Source organism: Onychostoma macrolepis, chromosome 11 (genome assembly GCF_012432095.1).
Source record: "Onychostoma macrolepis isolate SWU-2019 chromosome 11, ASM1243209v1, whole genome shotgun sequence".
NCBI classification, from domain to species: Eukaryota; Metazoa; Chordata; class Actinopteri; order Cypriniformes; family Cyprinidae; genus Onychostoma; species Onychostoma macrolepis.
Genome location: NC_081165.1, coordinates 20,186,535 through 20,210,488, shown reverse-complemented (window position 1 = coordinate 20,210,488; position 23,954 = coordinate 20,186,535). Strand labels below are relative to the sequence as shown.

General features: G+C 37.4%; 1 protein-coding gene across 7 annotated transcripts in view; it reads left to right on the top strand.

Moving 5' to 3' along the window:
• cdh4 (cadherin 4, type 1, R-cadherin (retinal)) overlaps positions 1–23,954 on the top strand; it is a 253,284-nt gene that overhangs the window by 212,349 nt on the left and 16,981 nt on the right. For all 7 annotated transcript variants that reach the window (XM_058791222.1, XM_058791221.1, XM_058791219.1 and 4 more), the window contains 3 exons: positions 4,505–4,649; positions 9,814–9,986; positions 20,676–20,813. In XM_058791222.1, the coding sequence (XP_058647205.1) occupies positions 4,505–4,649; positions 9,814–9,986; positions 20,676–20,813 (456 nt within the window). The remainder of the gene's footprint in view (positions 1–4,504; positions 4,650–9,813; positions 9,987–20,675; positions 20,814–23,954) is intronic.

Genomic DNA, 23,954 nt, shown 5'->3' with positions numbered 1-23,954 from the left:
TAGTCTGGAAAAGAAGTGTTGAATTGTCACAAGTGATGAGTATGCAACTCCCAATGCTTTAACTCAACTGGGGAATCAAATCAAACAGCGACCCTGCCCCCTTATGTTTCTGCCTGTCACCCCACCTCTGTCACAAGCGGGCTGCCAGCAAGCCACATCTTCCCCAGACTGTCATTCACTCAGGCGCTCCTAACACAACACATTGCTTTTGATTCTCACGGTTGTTCCTTACAATTATAACTGCCTCTTTATCTCAGCTCTTTCGCAAGAAGTGTCAGTAGGCCCTTAGTATATATTTAGATCGGCTATAAAACGAGGTCTTCTCTGTTTGCGGCTCCTACTTTTGACTTATGGCTCTTTTTCTCTCTCACTCCGTCTCTTTTCTCTTAACTCTCCGGTCCATTGAGCAGTAGATGATGTGGCACTGTGCGTCTACCTATCAGTCTAAATTACGGCTAGGCTTGTCTCACCAGGTGTGTGTGTGTGTGTGTGTGTGTGTGTGCGTAAGTGTGTGTCTGCATATCTGAATAAGTCAGCACCCACGATGGTTAAGTTATGTGTGTGTGTGTGAGCGCATACATTTTCTAAATATAGTGAGCTGCCTATGGAGGCATAGTACTATAGGCTGTCCCAAAAGGTAGGTAACTTAATTATGCTGTCGCTTAAGATACTTCATTCGGGTCAGAATCAAAGGTGACACTGCATAAATCCTCTGTGGAGTACGCAATCCCAGAATGCATTGCGACAAGCTTAGTGAAAAAATAAAATAAAATAAAAATGTATATATATATGTAATATATGCTACTCATCAAAAACTATGCAGTCTTCAGTGTCACATGATCCTTCAGAAATCATGCTGATTTAGTGTTCAATTATTATGAATTATTATTGGTGCTCAGTTATTAATCGTGGTTATTATTAGCAATATTGAAAACAGTTTTTACTGCATTTTATTATTCTGATATATTATATCAGCATTTTTTGAACAATATAAACTTCAAAAGAACAGCATTTATTTAATCTTTAGATCGTTATAAATTCATTATTGTCAGTTTTGATGAATTGAATGTATCTTTCATTAATAAAAAATACTTTTTTGAATGGTAATGTATCATGGTTTCCACAAATATATAGTATAAAAAAAATATTAATATAGAAAACAGTTCTTTTCAATTGTAACATTTCACATCATTACAGTTTTTACTGTATTTTTATCAATAAATGCAGCTTTGGTGTTTTTAAGAAACTTCTTTCCAAAAAAAAATTAATTCTAAACATTTTACTGATAGTGTGTCTGTCTTTGTGTGTATATTGTTGTTGTTGTTATTATTATTATTATTATTATTATTAATTATGCATAATTTATAATTACATATATGTATAATTAGTTTAAAATTTATGATTATCTAAAATATGCCCTGTGATTTGATTGATTGATTGATTGATTGATTGATTGATTGATTGATTGATTGATTGATTGATTGATTGATTTGTGCATGTTTTGAATTTGTATCTTGTTTTTCTATAAAATATTTTCAAAAAATGTAGGCAGTGAGACAACTCGGTAGATTTTAATAGGCAACAGAGCTCATGTGTATGATTCTGTGTATGTGTGTAAGTACATGTTTACAATGAGTTAGACACTGCCTGCAGTTAGTGAGTCAGGATGATAGGCGTATGAACACTGTTAAGGTTAAGTGGCCCCTCGGGTCTTGTGCAGTGGTTAGCTTATGCAGCCCCTCTGTTACTCACCATAGTATGAATATCCATATGACTCCTCATATCTCATATCCGCTCACATTTTGCACTCTTAACTCTGGATGTTCTAGATGTCCCAGTTTTACGCTCAAGGCTCTTGATGTAATGTATGAGGGGTTGAATTCGGTTAGGGCCTTCTTGAGTAGAATTCAGTGCTTTTTTATCAGCACATCACAAGGGCCAGCATTGGTGTCTCCAGTGCTGCAATTGAACGCAGTCGTGAATTTATTACATGGACAATCCCCCTGGAGAAACCTGAGGTTAACAATGGTGATGGCTCATAATTAACAACAGTTGTGTTAACAATAGTGATGACTCTCTAATCACAGGAACCAAACCAGAAACTGGCTCTTTAAAGCTGAGCTTTAAGTCAACATGAAATTGAAATGAACTAGATTTAATTTCATAATACACATTTGTGGTCTTGTGTAATATTCATCAATGAATGTCATTGCAAAGAGAAAAAATGTAAACAATTTTAATCACAATGTACGTTTGCGTTTTTAAAAGGTATTAAAAATTTGGTCACACTTTATTTTAAGGTCCAGTATTCGCTATTAACAAACCAGTAACTATGACTTTTGCCTCAGTAAACCCCTAATTTGCTGCTTATTAATAGTTAGTAAGGTGTTAAGTTGTTAAGTGTAGGTATTTGGTTGGATTAGGGATGCAGAATATGGTCACGCAGAATAATAATGACTAATAAACAGCCAATATGTTAATAATAGGTATGCTAATAAGCATCTAGTAAGAACTGGTCCCTTTACTAAAGTGTTAACAATTTTATAAAGTCTATTGTGCTCACCAAGGCTACATTTATGTAATCATGAAAAACACTGCTATTGTGAAATATTATTCCAATTTAAAAGCGCTGTTTTCTATTTTAATATATTTTAAAATGTAATTTATTCCTGTGATGTCAAAAATGAATTAGAACTTTTTTAAGCAATTTAACTCTCTATACTGTCACAAAAAGTAGCCAAAGCATGGCTTTCTTTCTTTTTATGTGTTGGCTTTGTTGCCTTTATTTGACAGGATTGTGGAAAAGTGTCAGGAATGTGCAGGGTCAGATCTCCAACAATTCAGTCTCTTTAAACATTATGGAAGTAAAATAGATTGTAAATGCAGTTTCATGTTGACATAAACCACTGCAGCTCTTTTTGATGAGCTTGGAATTTAGATTTGTGTTTGTTAAACCTACACAACAAAAATATGACTGCATTATGAATAAATTCACTTTTAAGTCCTTCTCAAAGTTTCTCCATGATTGGCCCAGAACTGTTAAAACCTGTAAATAACAAACTCAAGTGTCTCATTAAAACAAGGACAGTTGTTTTCACTCACAGTATTGATTGTGTTTTGTTTAAAAGCGAGTCTAATGACCACTTTGATAATATTAACGATAATGATGAAGAGGTGCTGTAGGGGTACATAAGAAAAAGAAAACACTGCCCTGTCCTAACAATGGCCATGGAGAATTTGCTGCAGGCATGCCACTGATCCTCTAGCTCTTTCTTTCTACAAAGCTTTCCCTCATTTTGTGAGTTTCCAGTAGTTTTTCTTCACTGCCCACAAGTCTCCCACCACTAGAGTGTGTTGCAGAATTTAAAAGCTGATGGCTTTGACACAGTGGCAAGAGAAGAAAATAAACAAAGAGATAAAGAACTAGAGGAGGATTCTCTGTTTCTCAGCCCATCTCTCTCTCTCTGTGTCACTCTGTCTCTGTCTAGCATTTCGGTTCTGTCAGCTAGCATGGTAATAATGCCATTAAGCCACACATTTGCAGTCCGTACGCTCTCATGGGTCGACAGATCAAAGATGCAGTGTCTCAGCCACTAACAACAGACAATCTCACACATATCTACATGTTCACACACACACACACACACACAGACGCCTCACCCACCCATACAGAATGCTAAGCACAGCAGCTGAGGAAACAGATTTTCCTGTTGTGCGTCTTTATTTATTTGTTTGCTTGACAGTTAGTTTTGCCCTGCACAACAAAAACCTGTCGTCTCGGGCGATATTAAATAAGAGCTTTTGGCGGCAGGTGTTGTATTACTGCAGAAATGCATATAGAATCTGGATATTCCCGTGTATAGCGTATGGAGCAATGCAACCCTCTTATTTGGGATGTAATTCCGGGGAGGGATTTTAGGATAATAGTTTTATTTAGTGCGTGCGCATGTAATTCTGTAGTGAATAAATTCAAAGAAGAGAATTTGGAGTTAATCCAGCCTTAAACCTTTCCTCTATCCCTCTCTTTTTCTTGCTCTTTTGTTTCTCGTTCCCCCCTCCCCTATCCCATCTCCTGTGGGAATGTTCTATCACTAAAAAAACTATTTTATTTTTAAGGGGATGTTTATCTGAATTAAAGAAAGCTTTATCTTTCCTCGCACACTTTTTTGGAGATCTAACCAAAATAGCCTTTTTTTTTTTTCTGAAGCTAAACTCCAACTCACACTCTGTTCCTCTGGAAGTCCTCTCTGAATAATAACTCATGGATTTTAGATAGGAACAACGCAATGCCTTCCCACTGGATCCCGTATCTAACGTATGAAATATGAATGCAATTTCCATTTGGTGCGTCCGCTGAGCACACAGAGATCTTTAAAGCCTCTGAGTTTCTTAAAGCTGATTTAATATCAGCGCTGTGCTTTCCACTGAAGCATCAGCAGAGGTGAAGTTATGTGTGGATTATGAATTGTTAATTAATGTGCCTTTATTGCCATCTCATCCACAGCTCCGAGCTCATGCAGTGGATGTTAATGGGAACCAAATGGAGCCTCCTATTGATCTGTACATTTATGTCATTGACATGAATGACAACAGACCCGAGTTTAAGAACCAGGTCTACAACGGATCAGTTGCAGAAATGTCCAAGCCAGGTATGTATCCGCAATAAAGATCATGGTGATGATTATGCTGTGATGATGTGTTTTATTTTATATGCCGTCAAAGAAAAGCATAAGGTAATCATGAATTAACATAATGGTGATGTCATGATTAGTAATAATATTGGTGATTTCACAGTTCTGGTGATGAAAATGACTGAAATCATCATCACCAGTGTATGACATTACTAATTTCAACATTAAGATCACTCGCGACTTTGTGCGGAGGTATATTATACCATATTTATTATTACATTTGTTAATAATGTGCTTCTATTATTATTTCTAAATTATATTTAATTATGATGTGCAATTATATATTCAGATATTAAATTTTTATAATATTCTTTGTTTATAATTGTTATTACTATTTTTTAGATTATTATTTGAATAATTAATTAAAATCAATCAATTCTAATAATGGCATTATTGCAATATTATTATTGTTGTTGTTGTTGTTGTTACTTACAACTTTATGCATAGGTATATTATACCATATTGTATTTATTTTATATTTAATTTATAAATTCACACACACACATACATACTTTTATTTATTAATTTATTATTTATTCTTTCTATTTTTTGCTCTAATAATATGAAGTATAATTTCCATATATACTTATCAATGTCGCACAAAGAATCACTATCAGAAAAAAAAAAATATTTCATTATATCATGCTCAGATTATGATTATGGATTTGTTTGCACAGTAGACAATAAATAAGTTTGTGGTATGCATCGGATTCTCATCACTATCATTGTATTAATAATAAGACAAACAAGGGAATCTATTATTTTCCCTTGATGATTTATTGAATAGCCCATGTGAATCAGCCCTTTCTATGAATGCTTCTCTGTGCTCTTTGAACCGGCATCCCCGTTGTGTGTCTAACAAACACAGGTTCAGTTTCTTTCTTTATTCTCCACCTCTTCGGGGTGTAAGCCGTCAGAGTCGACTCACTGAGCAGCCAAAGTGTAGACTGTGAGTCAGATTGTGTCCAACTTCTGTAATGTTACAGCCCAGAAAGCTTGCCTCTGAGGACAAAACTTTAGTCTTTATTTTGTTGAGCTCTCCTCACAGAAAACTTGATTCTCAAGGGAATTCGTAAACAAAGAGAAAAAAAAAGAACAGTGCAATATTTTCTGTTTCCCTTCAGTAGAGCGTGGGTCTGCTCCGCGCCAAACAAGCACTGTAAATTATCCATGGAAAACGGACGCGTTACAGGCTGTTCCATTATCCCTCTGCTGTCCATGCTGACATCTTCCATGTTTCACGTAAATCAAAAACATGAAGTTCTCGCGAAGTCGAAGCTAAACCAAGCTCTAGGCTCTCATGAGACCGCAGTTAATCTCATTGCCTTGAAAATGGCCATGCCAATATTGGCCGTTGATCTTCCGCGATCACAAAGATTTAATCACAGCAGATGTTTTGTATATTTTAAACGTGAACGTTGAAGGAACATGTTTATCAGTTTAACTCACCAAGGGAAGCTTAGACCAAACAGATGCTCATATCAGAGTGTCTCTGAAGTATTACAGCGGATTTTCCATCAGCTCCTGCACTACAGGCCACGTTCAAAGAGGAGCATGCAGGGAAGTGTCCTTATCGCCAGCTGCAGATGTATGTGAACTTATCAGATCAATTCAACAGAGGGATCCATCTTTAAATGATACATTACTGATTTCATTGCCAACAAAATACCTGTTTGGATGTGTAGACACATAGAGTAATTGAATTGTGTTCGTTGCTGCCTAAACACAAGTAATCACCCAATTACTGCACATTTAGAAGACTGATCCAATTTAAGTTTAATCCAATTCGGCTGTGATTCAGACCTGGATCAAATTAAACTCTTTAGTGTGAATCCAGACATTTGTTCCCCTCATAATTGTTGATTTGTTTGCATGACTGAAAACAATACAAGAAGTAAAGTAATAATATTTTGTTCTTCCTGTCAAGTCAAGTCAAGTCCCTAAAAACTGTTCTGGAACTCATTTTTACTACTTTAAGTTCAATTTAAAGTTTATCCTATTTACTTTCTTAAGGTATATTTATTGGTCTTATTTTAAAAGATTAATTCCAAAATTATATGACATGCACAGATTTTTCTTTTATTACAAGACACACATTGGTTATTCAATATCCTGTTAAATCAGTCTTTCTAAATAAAACCAGGATCATGAAGATTTGCATACACACACACACACACACATATGATAGTAAAATGTTTGGATCAGATAAATTGATACTGTGGTATAGATTTTGTATAAAAGTTTAGTATTCTTTGAGGAGAAACGGAACTAAATAAAAAAATAGTCTTTATAAATAGTTTTGGGGAATTATCCAGCAGCAGTCTATGAAGCAGTTAAGGCAGCTTTACAGTTCTCACATTCTCAAAGAAGTGTCTCAAAGTGTTCTTTTACTTTTCACAATAATTAATCCTAATTTTCACTCTTTTCCCCTGTAGAAAATTTGCATGCCAAAAAGTTGACTGCACCACCCAATGACAGTGTTTAGAAAACTCGTATTTCCATGCTCGGGGAACTGCTGTAGCCAATTATCTTTTAAAATAATTGTTTCTCTTCTCTTTTTTTGTTTCCTGCCATCTTCAAACTATTCTCTGTTGTTTTGCATTTTACTGGCCTCAAATTTCAACACTGATCCTGCGTCGTTTTTTACTCAGATGTCTCCTTGTTTACTTGGCTTTCTGTTCTTTTGCCTAAATATCCAATGACAATGGGATATTTTCGCTGTCTGTTGCAGAGAAAAACAAGCCACAGCAAAAGAGTGGCACGGCTAGAAAATTCTGTTTTCACACTTCCAGCTCACACGGTCGATAAGGAAATTTGCTAACAGTGGACGATAGGACGCTACTCAACGCTCAGCCTCAGACAGCTGGCCATGGGGGTTAATTAGGCCCTGACGTCCATGCACGGGAGAGGAGAAGAGAGGGGAAAAGAGAGCGCTGAGAGGAGAGAGGAATATTTCAATCAGTTTAATGGACTTAAAGTAGGCGTCTGCCTCTGGCTCTTTTTTGCAGGAAAAGTCATTTGCCTCTTCATAGTCCTCAAAGGACTCCATATGGCTACGGCCCTGACAAAACAGATTTGCTATGAAAGCCTCACCGTGAGGGTGGTGTGAGACAGTGCTGAGTGTAATCTGCAGTGGAAAACGGAGTGATAACAGCTTGGAGGACTGGTTTAGTCTGGCTAGCAGCTTGTCTCGGACGGACAGCCAAGTATAGAGAGCTTTTATGTCGTATTTTCAATGTAAGCACTTTGTGATCTAGCCGTACTGCAAGCAATTGAAAATTGGGACAAAGTGGCGGCGAGATGGATTTTGCGAGTTCGGGTCCATCTTCAAATGGCGGGCAATTCGAAAGGAGACACCGCTTTCAAACGAGCCGGCGCTGCAAGGGTCGGTTTCCATTCTCAGGCTGGTTATGTTAAACTTGTTAAAACTAATGACTCCCCAATTTCTTATATACCTGTGAAAGAGAGAGTCTCCCAACCAGCACGCGTCTAATGAAAGGAGGAATTTTGAGCTTCAGTGGTTTAAGTCGAAAAGCAATTACAGCATTGAATTAGTTTTCAAATTAAAAAGCAATTGAAAAGGCCTAGGGGTTAACTGTTTCCTGCACGGTCATCTCTCTCACTTTTACACATAAAGAGCATTTAATCCCGTTACAGAATGGCACTCATTGAAAATTGAAGCCGACAGAGTTGACATGCAACTCTTTTGTCTTCTTCATCCCTCCACATGTGCTTGCTCGCTCTCTGGTTGTTCAAAAATTGATGTAGCCCTATCAGAAGAGGGCTTAATTGTTTTTCTTCTCCCTTCGCTCATTTCTTCCTTTTCCTCTTTCTCATGGGGCGTAGTGACAGATTCTGCTCTGAAACTTAATGAACTTTGAAATAGAACTCTCAGCCACAATTATCCCCTCGTAGGTGTGTTGTCACGAAATGATGGCACTATCTCCTCACAATTACAGCGAGGCCGGAGAAACCCACAAACGCGCGAGGTCTCCCCCCCTCGGACCGACTTTCTGGGTCGCCATGACCATTAATATTAAATGACAGAAGTGACTGGAACACAGGAGCGACAGAATGACATTAACACAGAATGACAGGGTGACATTTTGCCCACGTCGCAAGGAGGTTTATCCTCCCTTTCTCTATTTGGAGGCCCCTAATTGCTCACTCACATTTGAGATGGTGTGAGACAAGCTCTCAGAAATCGATAAACATGTTTTGGGGACTAAAGGCCATATGGACCCCCATCCGCACCATCCTGACACCTCTCATTCAAACAGACACATTTCACACTCACACACACCCAGTCTCAAATTGCTGTTTTTAAGCACGCAACTTAGAACTAATAGAGGCACGAAAATGGGCTTTTAAAGGTGCCACACTGGTTTTTATTTAGTTTTAGCCATTTTTTCCCCCTTCAGCTACGTCTTTGCAATATTAATAGTAAAAAATATTTTGTCCTATCGTAGTTATTCATTTTAAACTTTCATTACTCTAACTGAATTGGTTTGCATTTTGGCTATCGCAAAACTTAAAATATCAAGTCAACCTAGTATAATATAGATAACTAATAAATAGATTTATATATAATAAATAAATAAATAAATATTTAATTGAACTCATGGTAGATTTAATATTAAATATAAATCGCAACAGTTAAATTTCTTCACAATGCATTTTATCTCAAAAAAATCCTTCAAATAATAACAAACAAAAAAAACAAATAAAATAATAAAATCTTTAACAAACATTTTATAAGTCATTTCATTTTGACTTTAACACTGCCGACACAGCTATAGCAGGACTGGGGAATAATGAAAGTGACAGAGGCAGACGGGCCCTCATTACCGAGCAGATTTTGTATGGAGAGCAGAATCAGAAATGAAGAAGATGAGACAGCTTAGGTGAGAAAGAGCCCGGGATCAGATGTGACGTTTGGACATTGCTCTGACATGGCGTGCAGCACAAAAAGTTTGAATCACTGATCAAATAGCCACTGTTTTGTGCGTGTTTGTTCTTAGCGACTCGGACAAACAAGCCCAGCTGCTTTGTGACAGAAATGGAGCAATTATGCATGCATTAGTGTTTTGATTCACGCTTGTTTACCTCTCTTCCTCTGCAGGCACTTCTGTAATGCAGGTAACGGCCTTTGACGCCGACGACAGCACCACAGCAAACGGGCTGGTGCACTATCGCATCTTGAGCCAGACGCCACACATCCCCATTCCCAACATGTTTACTATTAACGGAGCCACGGGAGAGATCAGCACCATCGCTACAGGCATCGACAGAGAGGTCAGTCACTTCTCGTACATGTAAGCAAGTGTGCTTCCAAGAAGCTGCTGGCATCTGATTTTCTTTCAAATAACTGTTGATAAGTGTGTAATGCATTTGGAGTGTAATGGGTTTGAGTGTAAGAGCATGTGTGCTTGCCTTTCCATGAAGAGTGTTTTTCTCAACCTCCCTTTCGGTCTCTCCTGCGATAGAATATAATTAGTTCTCAGCTATGGTGTGTCTGAGCATACTTGGTGTGGATGGTCCCTAGTTTCCTGTGAGCAACATTGTGAAGAGACTGTAACAAACAGCGCTTTTAGAATCAACTTAATGATCAGCCTGTCCTTTGAGCTGTCCGTGACCTTTTCAAGTTGAAGAGCAGCTATCTGTCCTCCGAGAACACCCCATCAGAGCAGGACAACAGTCACAGCTTCAGTGGCTAGGATGCTGAAAATACTGCAAAAATCATTGCTGAATTTGAGAGTATCTGTCCTGTGTAGTTTAGTGGGTAAGGAGCAGTGCGTCCCAATTCATTATTTATTGAAATACTGTAGTAAAAGTATTTCTGATCAAGACTTTTTGTATTCTTTTCGGGCTAATATTACACACAAACCCATGCGCTATGAAAAAATAGGTGGTTTTACAGGAGATGTAATAATAACTGTTGTTATTAATATATTAAAATAATTTACCTTTAATTTAAATTATCTAAATTAAAATGCTAAAAATAAACAAAAAAAATCAAGATATAAACTGAAGTGGTATTTCTTTCTATGTTTTTAAGTGAATAACACTTAAGTAATCACAAAAATAATTTTCAAGAGTGTTCAATAAATGTAATATATTAAATTAATTAACCACATTACTTAATTCGGTAAATAAGTAAACATGTTTGAAAACAAGCAGCTTTGCCATATTACAGCAGAAATACTGAAAATTGCTTGCCTTATCTTTGAATATTGTGTACCACAACAGGGGGCCTTTGATCAAAAAATTTGAGAAGCACTGGTCCAATGTTGTTTTGGACCCCATTGACTTTCATTATTTAGATAAAACAGTTCCTCAGACAGGTTTGGAAGATGATGCTACAAAATAAATAAATAAATAAAAAATTATTTAATGCTGTAATAAAGTATGTGCTTGATTCCCAGGATAGTGTTTATTTCTCATGCTCGGGGAAAGGTGTGCAAATTGGGATTCAGCCTCTGAATCATTTCTGGGATTTTCTAGCTTGTCCTCTGTTGCACAACAGAGATATGTACATGCTCTCGAGTCTTGTTATACTTATTATTTCCAGCCCCACCTAGAATTAATTCAGCTAATCATTGGGGTCTTCTCAGTGTCTACTTTAGAATGCAGTTGACTTCATTTTTAATACATGCATGCATTCACATACCCACACAAATGAACTCTATGGGTCATGGGAACAGCTTTCCCATAACTCAGCTGAGTCTCAGAGCCTGACCCTTCCCACCAGACGTGTTCCCCTCTTTAACCTCTTCATTAATCCCTCTCTCTATCGCTCAAGTCCCTCTTTCTTGCACACAGACATGCACACACACTCTCACAAACACAAGCACGCACACACACACAGTTGTGTGCTCCTCCTTAACCTCCCTCTGCTCCACTAATGAGCAGGGTCATTCAGAGGTCCATTCAATTTATCCCAGAATGCTTAAGCGGACCTGCGGGGAAGTCTTTCAACTTCCCCTTTATCTCTCCATCCTACGTGATCCCTTGCTTTCTCACCACAGATTCCAATCCCATTCTCATTAGCATCATATTAAAATAGAAATGAAAACATTTCTAGTTGTAGTAACTGGAGACTGTTCTGCCTCTTCAATATTAATTATATGACAAATAGTGCTGTTGCTCAAGTATAATTGATGATAATGATGATGACGACGATGATGATGATTATTATTATTATTATTATTATTATTATCAGTTACAGTGCCAGAACTATAAGTTATGAAGTTAATACATTTATTTTGTAATAGTAATAATAATAAAAAATATTATTATTATCATTATCATCATCATATCATCTTCATCATGTAGCTATTATCAGTTGCACCTTAGTTCTAAAACTATTTGTTATCTAAATAATAATAAAAATTAAAAAAATTCATCATAAATCATACTCGAGCTCTGGAACTATTTGTCAAATATATATTTTTTATAATAATAGTAATAATAATTATGATGATGATTTCAAACCGTCAAACAAATTGTTATTAAATTACTTATTAAACAGTGTAAATCGCTGTTGGTGGCCTTTTTATTCAAATAAGCTACTTTGCAGTCATTGCAGAGATTTTTTGGTTTTTTAGGGGGTTCTGGCACTACAGTTCTGTTAGAGTCGTCATCATTATTCCTTTGGCATCTTGTTTCACTTGGCACATAAAGTTCTCTACCCTTCATGCCACATTAGATGACGTTAGCTGTCATCTCAGGATTTTCTATTTTCTCTCTGACAAGTTATCATAAGTCTATACCTGGAGCAGTGACTCCTGCTAATCCAATGACTAAGACAGACTGGCTGAGACGGTCTCCACAGGAGCATGAATATGGGTCGTGGTACCTACTGCAGGCAGGTAATCTGTCCTCCTCTCAGGACCAGAGAGCGACCCTCATTAATCTAACACAGTGACTGTGCTCTCTTCCACCTGTGCACTCCAATTAGAACTAGGACACACTTATGTGTTTACTAAGCCACATCGCAAATGGAACATTTGGAAGATTTTCAACATCACATGCTCTGTCAGGCAAGATGTTGTTGGATGAGACTGAAAGGAATGAAAATTCTGTCATTATTTACTCACCCTCGTGTTGTTCCAAACCCGTATGACTTTCTGTCTTCCATGACACACAGAAAGAGATGCTGGACGGTGTGTCCAGGCTTCTGTTTTCCATACAGAGATAGTGGATGGTGATTTATACTGACAAGCTCCAAAAAAAGGAGAAAAGTATATCTTAAAGTTATAAAAGTATCTCCTTTCATTTTTCATCAAAAGTGACAGTTAAGACATATATAATGTTATAAAAGATTCCTATTTCAAATAAATGCAGTTAGTTTGAACTATTGGGTAAAGGATCCTGAGAAAAAAATGTATCAAGGTTTCAAAAATATTAAGTAGCACAACTGTTTTCAACACTGATAATAATAAGAAATATTTTACACTGATAATAAAAGGATCATGTGACACCGAAGACTGAAAATTCAGCTTTGCCATCACAGGAATAAAAGCAGGCTTGGGAAGCATACGAGGCATCTTTCATAAACAAAATCAAACTTTTTTATGGTAGTGTAAAAAATGTTCCTTATGTTAATTTTTAAAGAGGTTAACAGAGAAAGCAGAGAAACTCAGCTTCATATTGCTGAAATGATAGCGCAAAAACACTTTCAAAAAATGTGCAAAACAAAAGTGGAATTTTTTTTTTAAATGGACTGAGGCATTGCTGTTTAATCCACTTAGTGTTTAAATTGGAGGGCTTATATGAATATGCTCCTCCTGAACTTTCAGTGTTTTACCCAGCGGGGAGCACATGGGAGATGGGCAGCTGTATACACACATATAACCATCCTAACATTTGCCTCTCTGCATTTCCATCTGTCTCTTTCACATACACATTTTCTCATCAGGAGCATAATCCTCCTACATCAGTACCTGTCGTCTAATTGGAATATTTATGCAGCAATTAGTGGGTTGAAGAAGCCTGGTGCAGTCGCTTGCATTGGTGGGAGTTCACATTCACTTTAATGTCACACACATCTGATCAGGCCTGAATACCAATTACCCTCTCACACCGAGACCCCATCACCTCCACACACCTCTTAACCTGCTCGCCATCACCTGTCTGATTACAGCAGCTAACAAGCAGCCCCTCTCCCCCGTCTTTTTGCGCTGCGTGCCTTTTAATGCAACTGTCATCTTGTCTTATGCCCCTCATGGCAAATATGTCCATCTTATGCACTTTACAACCAGCCTTCCCCATTTCTGTCATTTTATTTCTTCTCTTTTCCCTTTAATAGCACCGCATGAATCTATAATATCAGACAGGAATTAAATGAAATTGGATGTGTGTGTTTTTTATGAGTTTAGAAAAGAAGGATTTCTGAAGAGAGAAGTTAAAATGAATCATTTATTCCCCCCTCATGTCGTTCCAAACCATTATGACTTACTTTTTTCTGTGAACCACAAAAGGAGACATTTGGAAGAATGTTCACGTTTCTCATTTCTACACAATGAAAGTGGGTGGGGACCACAGACTGTCAGGTTCTAAAATGACAAAAAGCATTTAATAAAAAATAAACACTTGGGGCCAGATTTACTAAACAAATTAGCATTAGAGCGCAATTCCATAAAAACGCGATGGGAGGGGATAATTCTGCGAATGATTTATTGACAATGCGCACATTAAAGAACACAGACGCAGCCAGATCATTTCCACAATGACCAGCACAATCTACCAAGAACAGCACAAACTACCACCTGCTTTAAGACATGCTTTTTTGGGGGGCGTATAATGTTAGTAAATCTGGCCCTTGATGGTTTAGCATTTGAAAATTAAGAATTTTGTAAGAAAAAAAAAACATAAAAAATTTTAATCACAATTTTATATATATATATATATATATATATATATATATATATAAAAACGCTGAAAAAAGGCTGAAATGTACTTGGAAAAGAGTATTGGTGTATTTATATGTGAACAGGGCTTATACATCTGTCGTTATTTGGCATTTTTTAATTATTTGCAGTAGCCAATACATTTTTCTGCTTGGCCGATAAGAAGCAGGACTTTTATTTTAGTGAGTATGCCAGCACAGATGAACAAGAGCTACCATTCTCCTTCTTCATTAGTTTATGGTATCGGCCATTGGTATGGTTTTGGTTTATGGTATCAGATCACCGTATCCATCCGATCCAGTCCGTATCCAGATCAAATGGTGGATCAGCACCTAGAGATGACCTGTACATCCCTGAATGTCAGCGGAGGTCAGGACACCTAGATGAGCCCCAGAGACAGATCCCCAGTGAAGACCTCGTCACCTAGACGGCCATCGGGACAAGACCTCGGGAACCAGATGAGTCCTTTAGACGATCTGACTTTGCTGCAGTTGGAATTGAACTGCTGGTTCGTCTGGTCAGAGGAGAACTGGCCCCCGACTGAGCCTAGTTTCTCCCAAGGTTTTTTTCTCCATTCTGTCACCAACGTTTTGGTTTCTTTCCCGCTGTAGCCTCTGGCTTGCTTAGTTGGGGACACTTAATTTCCAGCGAAATTGTTGACTTGATTGCACAGATACTAATTAAACTGAACTGAGCTGGACGATGACATCACTGAATTCAATAATGAAATGCCTTTAACTGAACATTGAGTGTTTAATCTTGTCATTTTACATTATTGGCACACTATTTTCCTATTTTGATATTGGAAAGTTGCTTTGACACAATCTGTATTGTTAAAAGCGCTATATAAATAAAGGTGACTTGACTTGACTTGAGATTGACCACTCTGCTCCCTTCGATATCGGCATCGGCCATTAAAATATCTATTTCGGTCCACTACTAGAAAGAGCACCTTGGACAATCTGTTATAAATATCTCCTTTTGTGTTTTACTCCCATGGTGCTTTTCAACCAAATGTAGCATAAATGTTCATTTCATTTATCTTATTGATGTATCACAGTGTTTGGTCGTGGATTTGAATCACTTAAAATCAAAGCACTTAAAAGTTCTGCAGTGGCAGTGCTGTATCTTTTGTCTGTGTGTGTTAAAAGCCCTGCATGTCTGTCTGTGCAGCTCTGTGAATCTGTTCGAGCCAGATTGTCCAGGCTGTTGCTTTTCATTACCTGTCTCTTGTCTCTGCCAGAGGCCATGTGGTCTGTGCGCGTGAGTGTGTGTGTGTGTGCTTGCCTCGTTGTGTCAGGTCTGGGTTAGAACGTGTCCACTCTGCCGTGCCTGATTAGGGAATCGATCGGTGTGAAGTACATGTGTGTGTGTCCCAGTCATTCCCAGATGATCCGAAGCTTCCTGCATGTGTGAGATGAGGAGAATCATAACTTCTGGTTGTACTCTCTCCACTATCATCTCCTCCACCATCACTTTCCTCCTCTCCTTCCCCTTATCACCTCTCCTATTCCCATGTCTCCCGAGGGAACGAGCGAGGTGCCGGGGAAAAGTGAGGTCAGGGCCCGTTGGGCTGTGAAATGCTCCTCATAACAGTTGACTCAAGCGTGTGAGAGTCTGTATGGGTGAAACTCGCCTCTTGCTGGATCTGCTCTCAAGTCGCCGAGATCCTGCCAGTTGTCCTGAGGTGTAATCGTTTTACATTCTCTTCAGGACTGGAAATGTGTTTAAGCTCATCTCAGCGTCACATTCTCCATCCCCACAGCCGGCGCTGTATGAAAAGTGTGCAAGATTAATTACACACTGATTTGTTTCTCTTGTTCTCTGCAGAGCATAACCAGAGGAGACAGTATTGATATTTCATTATGGTGTTAATAAAGGTCAGCTGCTATTGAGTTCTCATTAATAGAGCCGAACTGGGCAATATTAACGAGAAGACGCAGGTTTTAATGACTCTCAGTGTGTGTCCGCAGTACTCTGCGGTTCTTTAAGTACTTTAAAACCGTGAGCGCTCCTCGGAGGAGTCCCTGACCTGCCTCTTAAATACAGCTACCTGAGGGAGAGCGAAATATGGATGGGTAGACAGAAAGATTCTGAAAGACCTGTCCAGTCAGTCAGTTAATTAACAAACAGTTTTTGAATGCTGCTAAGGAAACTGGTTTCAGACAGGCTTCCAGGCATCATAAGGTCATGTCTAGAGCTAGAACTAATTCAAGTGAGTTTTAAAGATGAATATTTATTGACTACAATGCATATTTCCAATTAGAAATGGAATCAGAAGTTGAAAATAATAGACATTTTTTAATTAATTTATTTTGAAACTTCCACCAACAGCTGAATATCAGAGAATTGTGCGATATCATAGATAAAGAAGGATACATGCTACTCTCATCATTTTTTAATAAATTGGTGTTCAACATGGATACATTAAAGGGATAGTTCACCCAAAAATGAAAAATTCTGTTATTAATTACTCACCCTCATGTCATTCCAAACCCATAAGACCTTCATTCATCTTCGGAACACAAATTAAGTTATTGTTGATGAAATGAGTATGAAATGAGAAATGAGTCTGAGAATCCGAGTAAGGATGTATTTTTGATGTCTTTACTAGTCTGGGCCTGGGATCGTTTCAGTTGTGTTGCTGTCTATGGGAGGGTCAGAAAGCTCTCGGATTTCATCAAAAATGTCTTAATTTGTGTTCCGAAGATGAACAAGGGTCTTACAGGTTTGGAACAACTTGAGGGTGAGTAATTAATGAAAGAATTTAAATTTTTGGCTAAACTATCCTTTTAAAATGATCGAAAGTGGTAGGGGTGTCACCGACTAAGGATTTACAAAGTCGAATCGGAATTTTGGAATCTTGCCGATAGTTGACTGATAGTCGAATCATATGTTTGGGGGCGGGGGCAAAATACATTACCAAGAGTCAAGTCACAAATGGGGTAAATAATGTTTTATGTTTTGATTAAAAGATAGTTAACATTAAACGTCAGCGAAACCCTAAGAATTTACAACTTTTTTTTTTTTACAATAGTGCTCTCATTATAACGTTATGTATATGACAGTAGATATTAATGTTCTGCATTTCTGTTTTGAGCTGCGCGCAGTAAAGATGACCAGTAGAATGAAGCATCATAGCAGGTTTTTACTCATCATTTATCGCATATATAATACGCTTTGTTATTTATACAACATAACGTTAATATTACGACTTCTTATAGGCTGTCTGCACAAAATGCCCTGAATACAGAAGTGAACGTGTCTGCGCAGCTCTGAATGAACTCCTTTTCTGGGCGCGTTCTTCACGCAACAATGTGCAGAAACACGGCAACTAAACTTTAAATATTCACAGCGTTTTATTATAATAGAGTTCTCATTATAATGTTATGTATCATAGTTATTAATATTCTGCATTGTTGTTTGAAGAGATAATCACCGTAGTACATCAATGAAGAATTTTACTGCAGCGCAACTCAACCAAATGCATCTTATACGAGATAAATAATATATACACGATATATATAAACCGGTTGAAATGTTTTGAAATCACTTGTACACTGTAAAAAGTGATAATTGAGGAAACCCGTTGCCTTAAAATTATTAAGTAAATGACAATTAAAAAAATAAGTTAATTGAATTGTCAAGTTCACTTAACTTCTTCTTTTTTATTATGTACTTAATAATTTTAAGGCAACGAGTTTATCACTTTTTACAGTGTACCCTACCTGATCGGGGAAAAAAATCCAGTCTTTCACTCTGTGTCAGTTTGTGTCTTGCTAAAGATTTAAATCCTTGCCGCCAAGATGCTCCTCTGTCGGTCAGGGATTATGGAAAGTGAAACTTAAATCTATAGGGGTGGTTGGATTTATTCATGCACGTTAAAATATTTATTTAAAGCTTCTTTCTTTTCAGATTCTTATTTACAGCATTATCTTAATAGGCTGTATATTATTGGGAGAAAACTGCTAGTTCTATGTAAAATCAGACATTGAGCACCGCCATATAGCCAAAATGGCATGATCATAACACCTCTGCGAATATTTGACTGTGGGATTGGTAGTTGAATCAGGCTCCTCCTATCGAAGCATCGAATCGTCGATTATTCGGGGTCACCCTAGACAGTGGCAATAAAGACATTTATAATGTTACACAAGATTTCTATTTTAAATAAATGCTGTTTGTTTTGAGCTTTCTGTTCATCAAAGAATCCTAGAAAAAAATACATCACAGTTTACACAAAAACATTAAGCAATTGTTTAACTGAAAACAACAGTTTTCAGTTTTCAGTATTGATAATAATAAAATAAATGTTTCTAAAGTTCCAAATCAACATATTAGAGTAATTTCTGATATGTCATGTGACACTGAAGACTGGAGTAACGGCTGCTGAGCCATCACAGGAATAAATTAATTTTAAAATATATTAATAAAACTGTTATTTACAATTGCAACATTATTTCACAATATTTTTGTATTTTTAGTGGGGGTTTTTTGGTCATATAAAAAAAACATTAAATGTTAAGCACTATATATATATATATATATATATATTTTTTTTTTAGTTTTTTTTTCTTGTGAAGGATACACACATGTATGAATTTGGCTTTAGAAGGCAACATAATTATGCAGCCTATGTAGGCTGAGCCAGAGAGGCATTTCTCATGTTTAGTTATGGTTAAATTGATGTCCCATGGTCAGTCATCTGCTAAAACAAAAGGAAGCCATCAAAGTAAAACCATCAAGATCTCCAGCAAGCTCTTACGAGGGTATTCGTTGCTTCACAGCAGCAGTCATCCACCTCCCTCCAAGACACCCGTCCCCAGACCGGTCTCAGTGGAACGCTGACTTGTCCTTGACTCCCCCCACTTCCTGTCTGCAACAACAGAAGGCTTTCGGCCAACCGGATTAATACGGCTGGAGCTGAAAGAGGCAGAGGAGAGGCTTTGGCTCAGGCTCAGCTCTCTGTCTCCTCCCAGTGTGGACTAACTGGAGTCAGATTCACCCGAGCATGGACGGGGGCACAGTTTCAGATCTGTGCCCAAAGGAACGTTGGCCATGCAACAACAAACACTTCGATGTGTGTGCGCACATGTTTCTATCCATCTGTTGCCCTTGCAACCCCTGCTTTTTATCCGTGGTTACAAACAGGCTGGTTCATGTCCGTTGATGAAGAGTTGTTTTTGCGCACTGATTATCTGTGTGTGTATGCATGCGTCTATCCATAAATAGTGAGCGACAAAGTATCAAAGCAAAGCAAAGCTCACTGTAGCCTCTTGTCCTAATTAGCAGTAAAGCCTGCATGCAAGCAGACAGACAGACAGACAGACAGATATATCCACAGACAAACACAAAGAACCGCCATTTCCCAAATATACACAGTCTCAAAGTCTTTGTAAGTCAGCTTTGTTCAGGCTTAGATGCCAAACTTCTGGACCGCTCGGCTGTTCCATCACAGAAAATGGATGAATAAGGTTTGTTTGTAGTCATACTTTAGGGACAACACTAATTTTTGGTACTAGTGGTAATACCATGGTACTTGGGAGCAGTGTTGTTATTGTTAACAAAATTAAGACTATTAAAATTTGTTTTTGTTCATAAAAATAATGCTAAAATAAAGAAAAATATAAATGTCAGATATAATAATAAAAAAAAAAAAAAAAAGCGCATGACAAAATTACTAAAACTAAAATTAAATCTGAAAAATATATAGATTCAAAATAGACTCAAGGTCCATTAGCAGAACAATAAAACAGACATTACAAAAAACAAAACAGTAAAATACACTTTAAAAAGACATTGCATATATTACAATGTTCTATATTATTTTGATATAACGTAGTAATCATTCAGTAACCATTTTTAATCTGCCATCTGATATCATATCTGATAACACATTAAATATAACACATTGTTTGTGTCAGGGGAAAAAAAAGAAGAAAAAAAAAACTTAATTAACATTTTTTTTTATTGTGTTAATTCCAAAACGGTATAAAATCTGTGGTAAGTCCTGATTTACATGTGTGTTGTGTTGATTAAAATGTTCTGATTTACATGTTCTGTTGTGTTTCAGAAAGTGTCTCAGTACACCATCATAGTCCAGGCCACCGATATGGAGGGCAGCCTAAACTTCGGCCTGTCCAACACCGCTACGGCCCTCATTAGCATCACTGACATCAACGATAACCCTCCGGAGCTGGACTCTAAAACAGTGAGTACCCTACAACTTACAGAGAGCATGTACATATCATATAATGTGTTCTAATATCTACACAGGTAACAATTTAATATAAATTCAATATAAAAATATAAAAAAACTCTTTGAAAAGGATGCAATTAAAAGTGATGATTGCAAATCAACTGTATTTCATTCCGTACTGAAAAGTTTCTTTTAAAAATATAGTTGTATAGGGTATCAATTATTCAATAGATATGACCACACTTCCCTAGATGATTGATTACATAAATAATTGCAAGCATTTTTGTATTACAAGTTTTCTGAAATGTTATGTTGAAATATGCATGGGTGGCATGGGTGAGGTGGTATCTAATTAAATATGCACTCATTTGCATGCTTTTCAGAAAAGAAATCTGAACACTAGATAAAGCCAGATTCAAGATTCTTATTTAATTTTGTTGACAGATTTTACAGAAGGGATTTTGGATATTTTTTACCACTCCAAAAATCTGAAAATGCTGTTTGCAGCAAGAAAAATACATTTTCACCATGTTTCTAGGAATTACATTTTGTTAAAAGAAAAAAATATAAGTAAAACTCTCTGTAAAAACCTTTAAATATATATAGATAGAAATCAAATTGTAACATTTGCTGCAGGCAAGTAATACTGAAGTTCTACACATTTTGAGAGAGCCTTTAAAGGTATGTATTAAAATTGAAATCTACAGACACAAATAGATAAACGTCAATAAAATGAACACTTAAAGTGTATTTTGGATATTTTCTTCCCACTAGTCTGAAACATTTATGAAAAGCCAAATGGCTTTTAACCCTAAATCTCAAAACTGGCCAGTGCATGAAAAAAACATGTTATTGCCTGTAATGTATTGCCTTTAAGATTATTTTACGCAATATTTGTATACTTATAAGAGTATTATTCTGCTAACATCAAAGTCTATATAAAACATTGCAATTGTAAGCCAGATCTCAATTTGTATGGCACTGATAGTTGCTGCTCATGTAAAGCATTCCAGATCAGTCAGTCATGAGGTGCCATGACGGTTAGGACACTGCCTTGTAAGATTAGGTTTTGGAACAGAGTTATAGTCTGCCTGTTTGGACGCATCCTCTCCTCATTTCTCCGATTTCTGAATTCGAACAGTGTCTTGATTCTCATTTAATTCACACAATACTGTCTGACAGCTGGAGGAACTACTGGAGCTGTGAAACAAAGAGAGATTCACTAAGATAAATGAATTCTGGGAGGTGATGACGGAAGAGATGGAGTGAAATGGAGGGTATAGGGAATGAGAGAGATGTGTGATCCGGTGCTCTCTCTCTCTCTCTCTCTCTCTCTCCCTCGCTCTTTCTCTCTCGCCTGTCCTAGTGCCAGTTCTGCCCCTTAGGTGACTGTAGTTTCTCTCCAGGCATCTGGCTTCAATCGACCCTCATCCACTCTTTTTTGCTCCTTTCTCCTTCCGTACATACTCCATCTCCTGTTTTCTTTATCTCTGTATCTCTACACCTCTCTTCCCACATTTACCAGTGTTTGTTTCTGTCAGCCTTCATCTCTCTCTCCTTCCTTCTTCGCTTAACTATTTATCTCCTTCCCTCGATCCTTCTCTCTGGCTTTCTGTATCTATCTCTCTCTCCGTTTCCATTTATTTCCTGCTATCTGCCATCCCTCTTTTATCGCTCTCTTGCAGCGCTCATCTCTGGTGCCCTTGCGTTTTCTCTCTCATTAAGTAATATCCCCAGGCCTCTGCCACGCCGTCTGATGCTGAAGCATTCTGAATTATTTTGCACATTTTTTTCTACCTGTAATATTTATTTGAAGGCCAAACGATAGTTAGTGAATCAGTATGACATCTATCATCTGGCATCAGACTGTCTTGCTCTTCATTTTAATTGGTGTCATTTTATTCTCAAATGTTGTTTTTGAGGACTAGATGCTTGTGGACAGGTCTCTCTGCGCGTGTCGAGCGTTTGGATTCTGTTATTGGTGGGTTTGAGATGTGATGAGCTGACAGGGGTATAGATGCCCACAGTGGAAGCCTCAAGGGTTTACAGGGTCAGGGTCAAAGGTTCCCCTTGGGGTCATGACCCAGTGCACCTCAAGTTTGCTTTTGTTAACATTGGTTAGGATTGGAGAGGGTTTAGTGTAGGTGGTGCCGGTACGTTATTTTCAAACTTTCAGTGCCACTCACCATTTCATTTCCGAACTGCCATGATACATACAACAGCCAATGTAATAAAATGTTGCCAGATTCATGTTAATATTTTCCAAATTGAACTGAATGCACTTTTAGCACCACTTACTGAACATTTCACTTTGAAACTGGCATTAAAAATGAAGAAGCAGAAATGTTGCCACATCCATATATTTCCAATGAGCCTGGGTTGGGTTTACTTCTACAATGTTTGTTTGTGTGTGTGTGTGTGTGTGTGTGTGTGTGTGTGTGTGTGTGTGTGTGTGTGTGTGTGTGTGTGTGTGTGTGTTTGTGTGTGTACTTGTTTAAACCAATTGTCCCCACAATGATAGCAAAATCTGAAATTTTGACATTGTGAGGACCGGCCTGCGGTCCCCACGAGGGGAGAAAAAAATATTAAAAATAGTATATGATGTTTATCTGAAAGTGTAACAATGCAAACAGGTTTTCTGTAAGGGTAGGTTTAGGGTTGGGTTAGGGGATAGAAAATATTGTTTGGTCAGTATAAAAGTAATAGAAGTCTATGGAAAGTCCCCACAATTCACAGAAACAAATGTGTGTGTGTGTGTGTGTGTGTGAACTTTTGATGAATGGACAAAAAGGATTAGACAATATTAAAAATATCCTCAATTGTGTCCCAAAGATGAAAAAAAAAAAAACGTGTGGGTTTGGAATGACACGAGGGTGAGTACTGTCAGTGGTGACAATTTTTATTTTGGGGTGAACTATCCCTTTAAGTTCAAAATGTGAAGAAGTAGTTCAAAACTTGTTCGATTGTCAGTTATTTTTAGAGGGAAAAGGATAATACTTAACCTAAACTTTAAAGTTGTTTAATGAGTATTCACAGCGGACAGCTTCAGATAGCTGCCGCAGCTGCTGTTTTCATCAAACGTGAAGAGAGATCACACAATCACAGATTTTTAAGGGTGCTGACAGCTTAGTTAATCGCAGATTTAAAATAGGG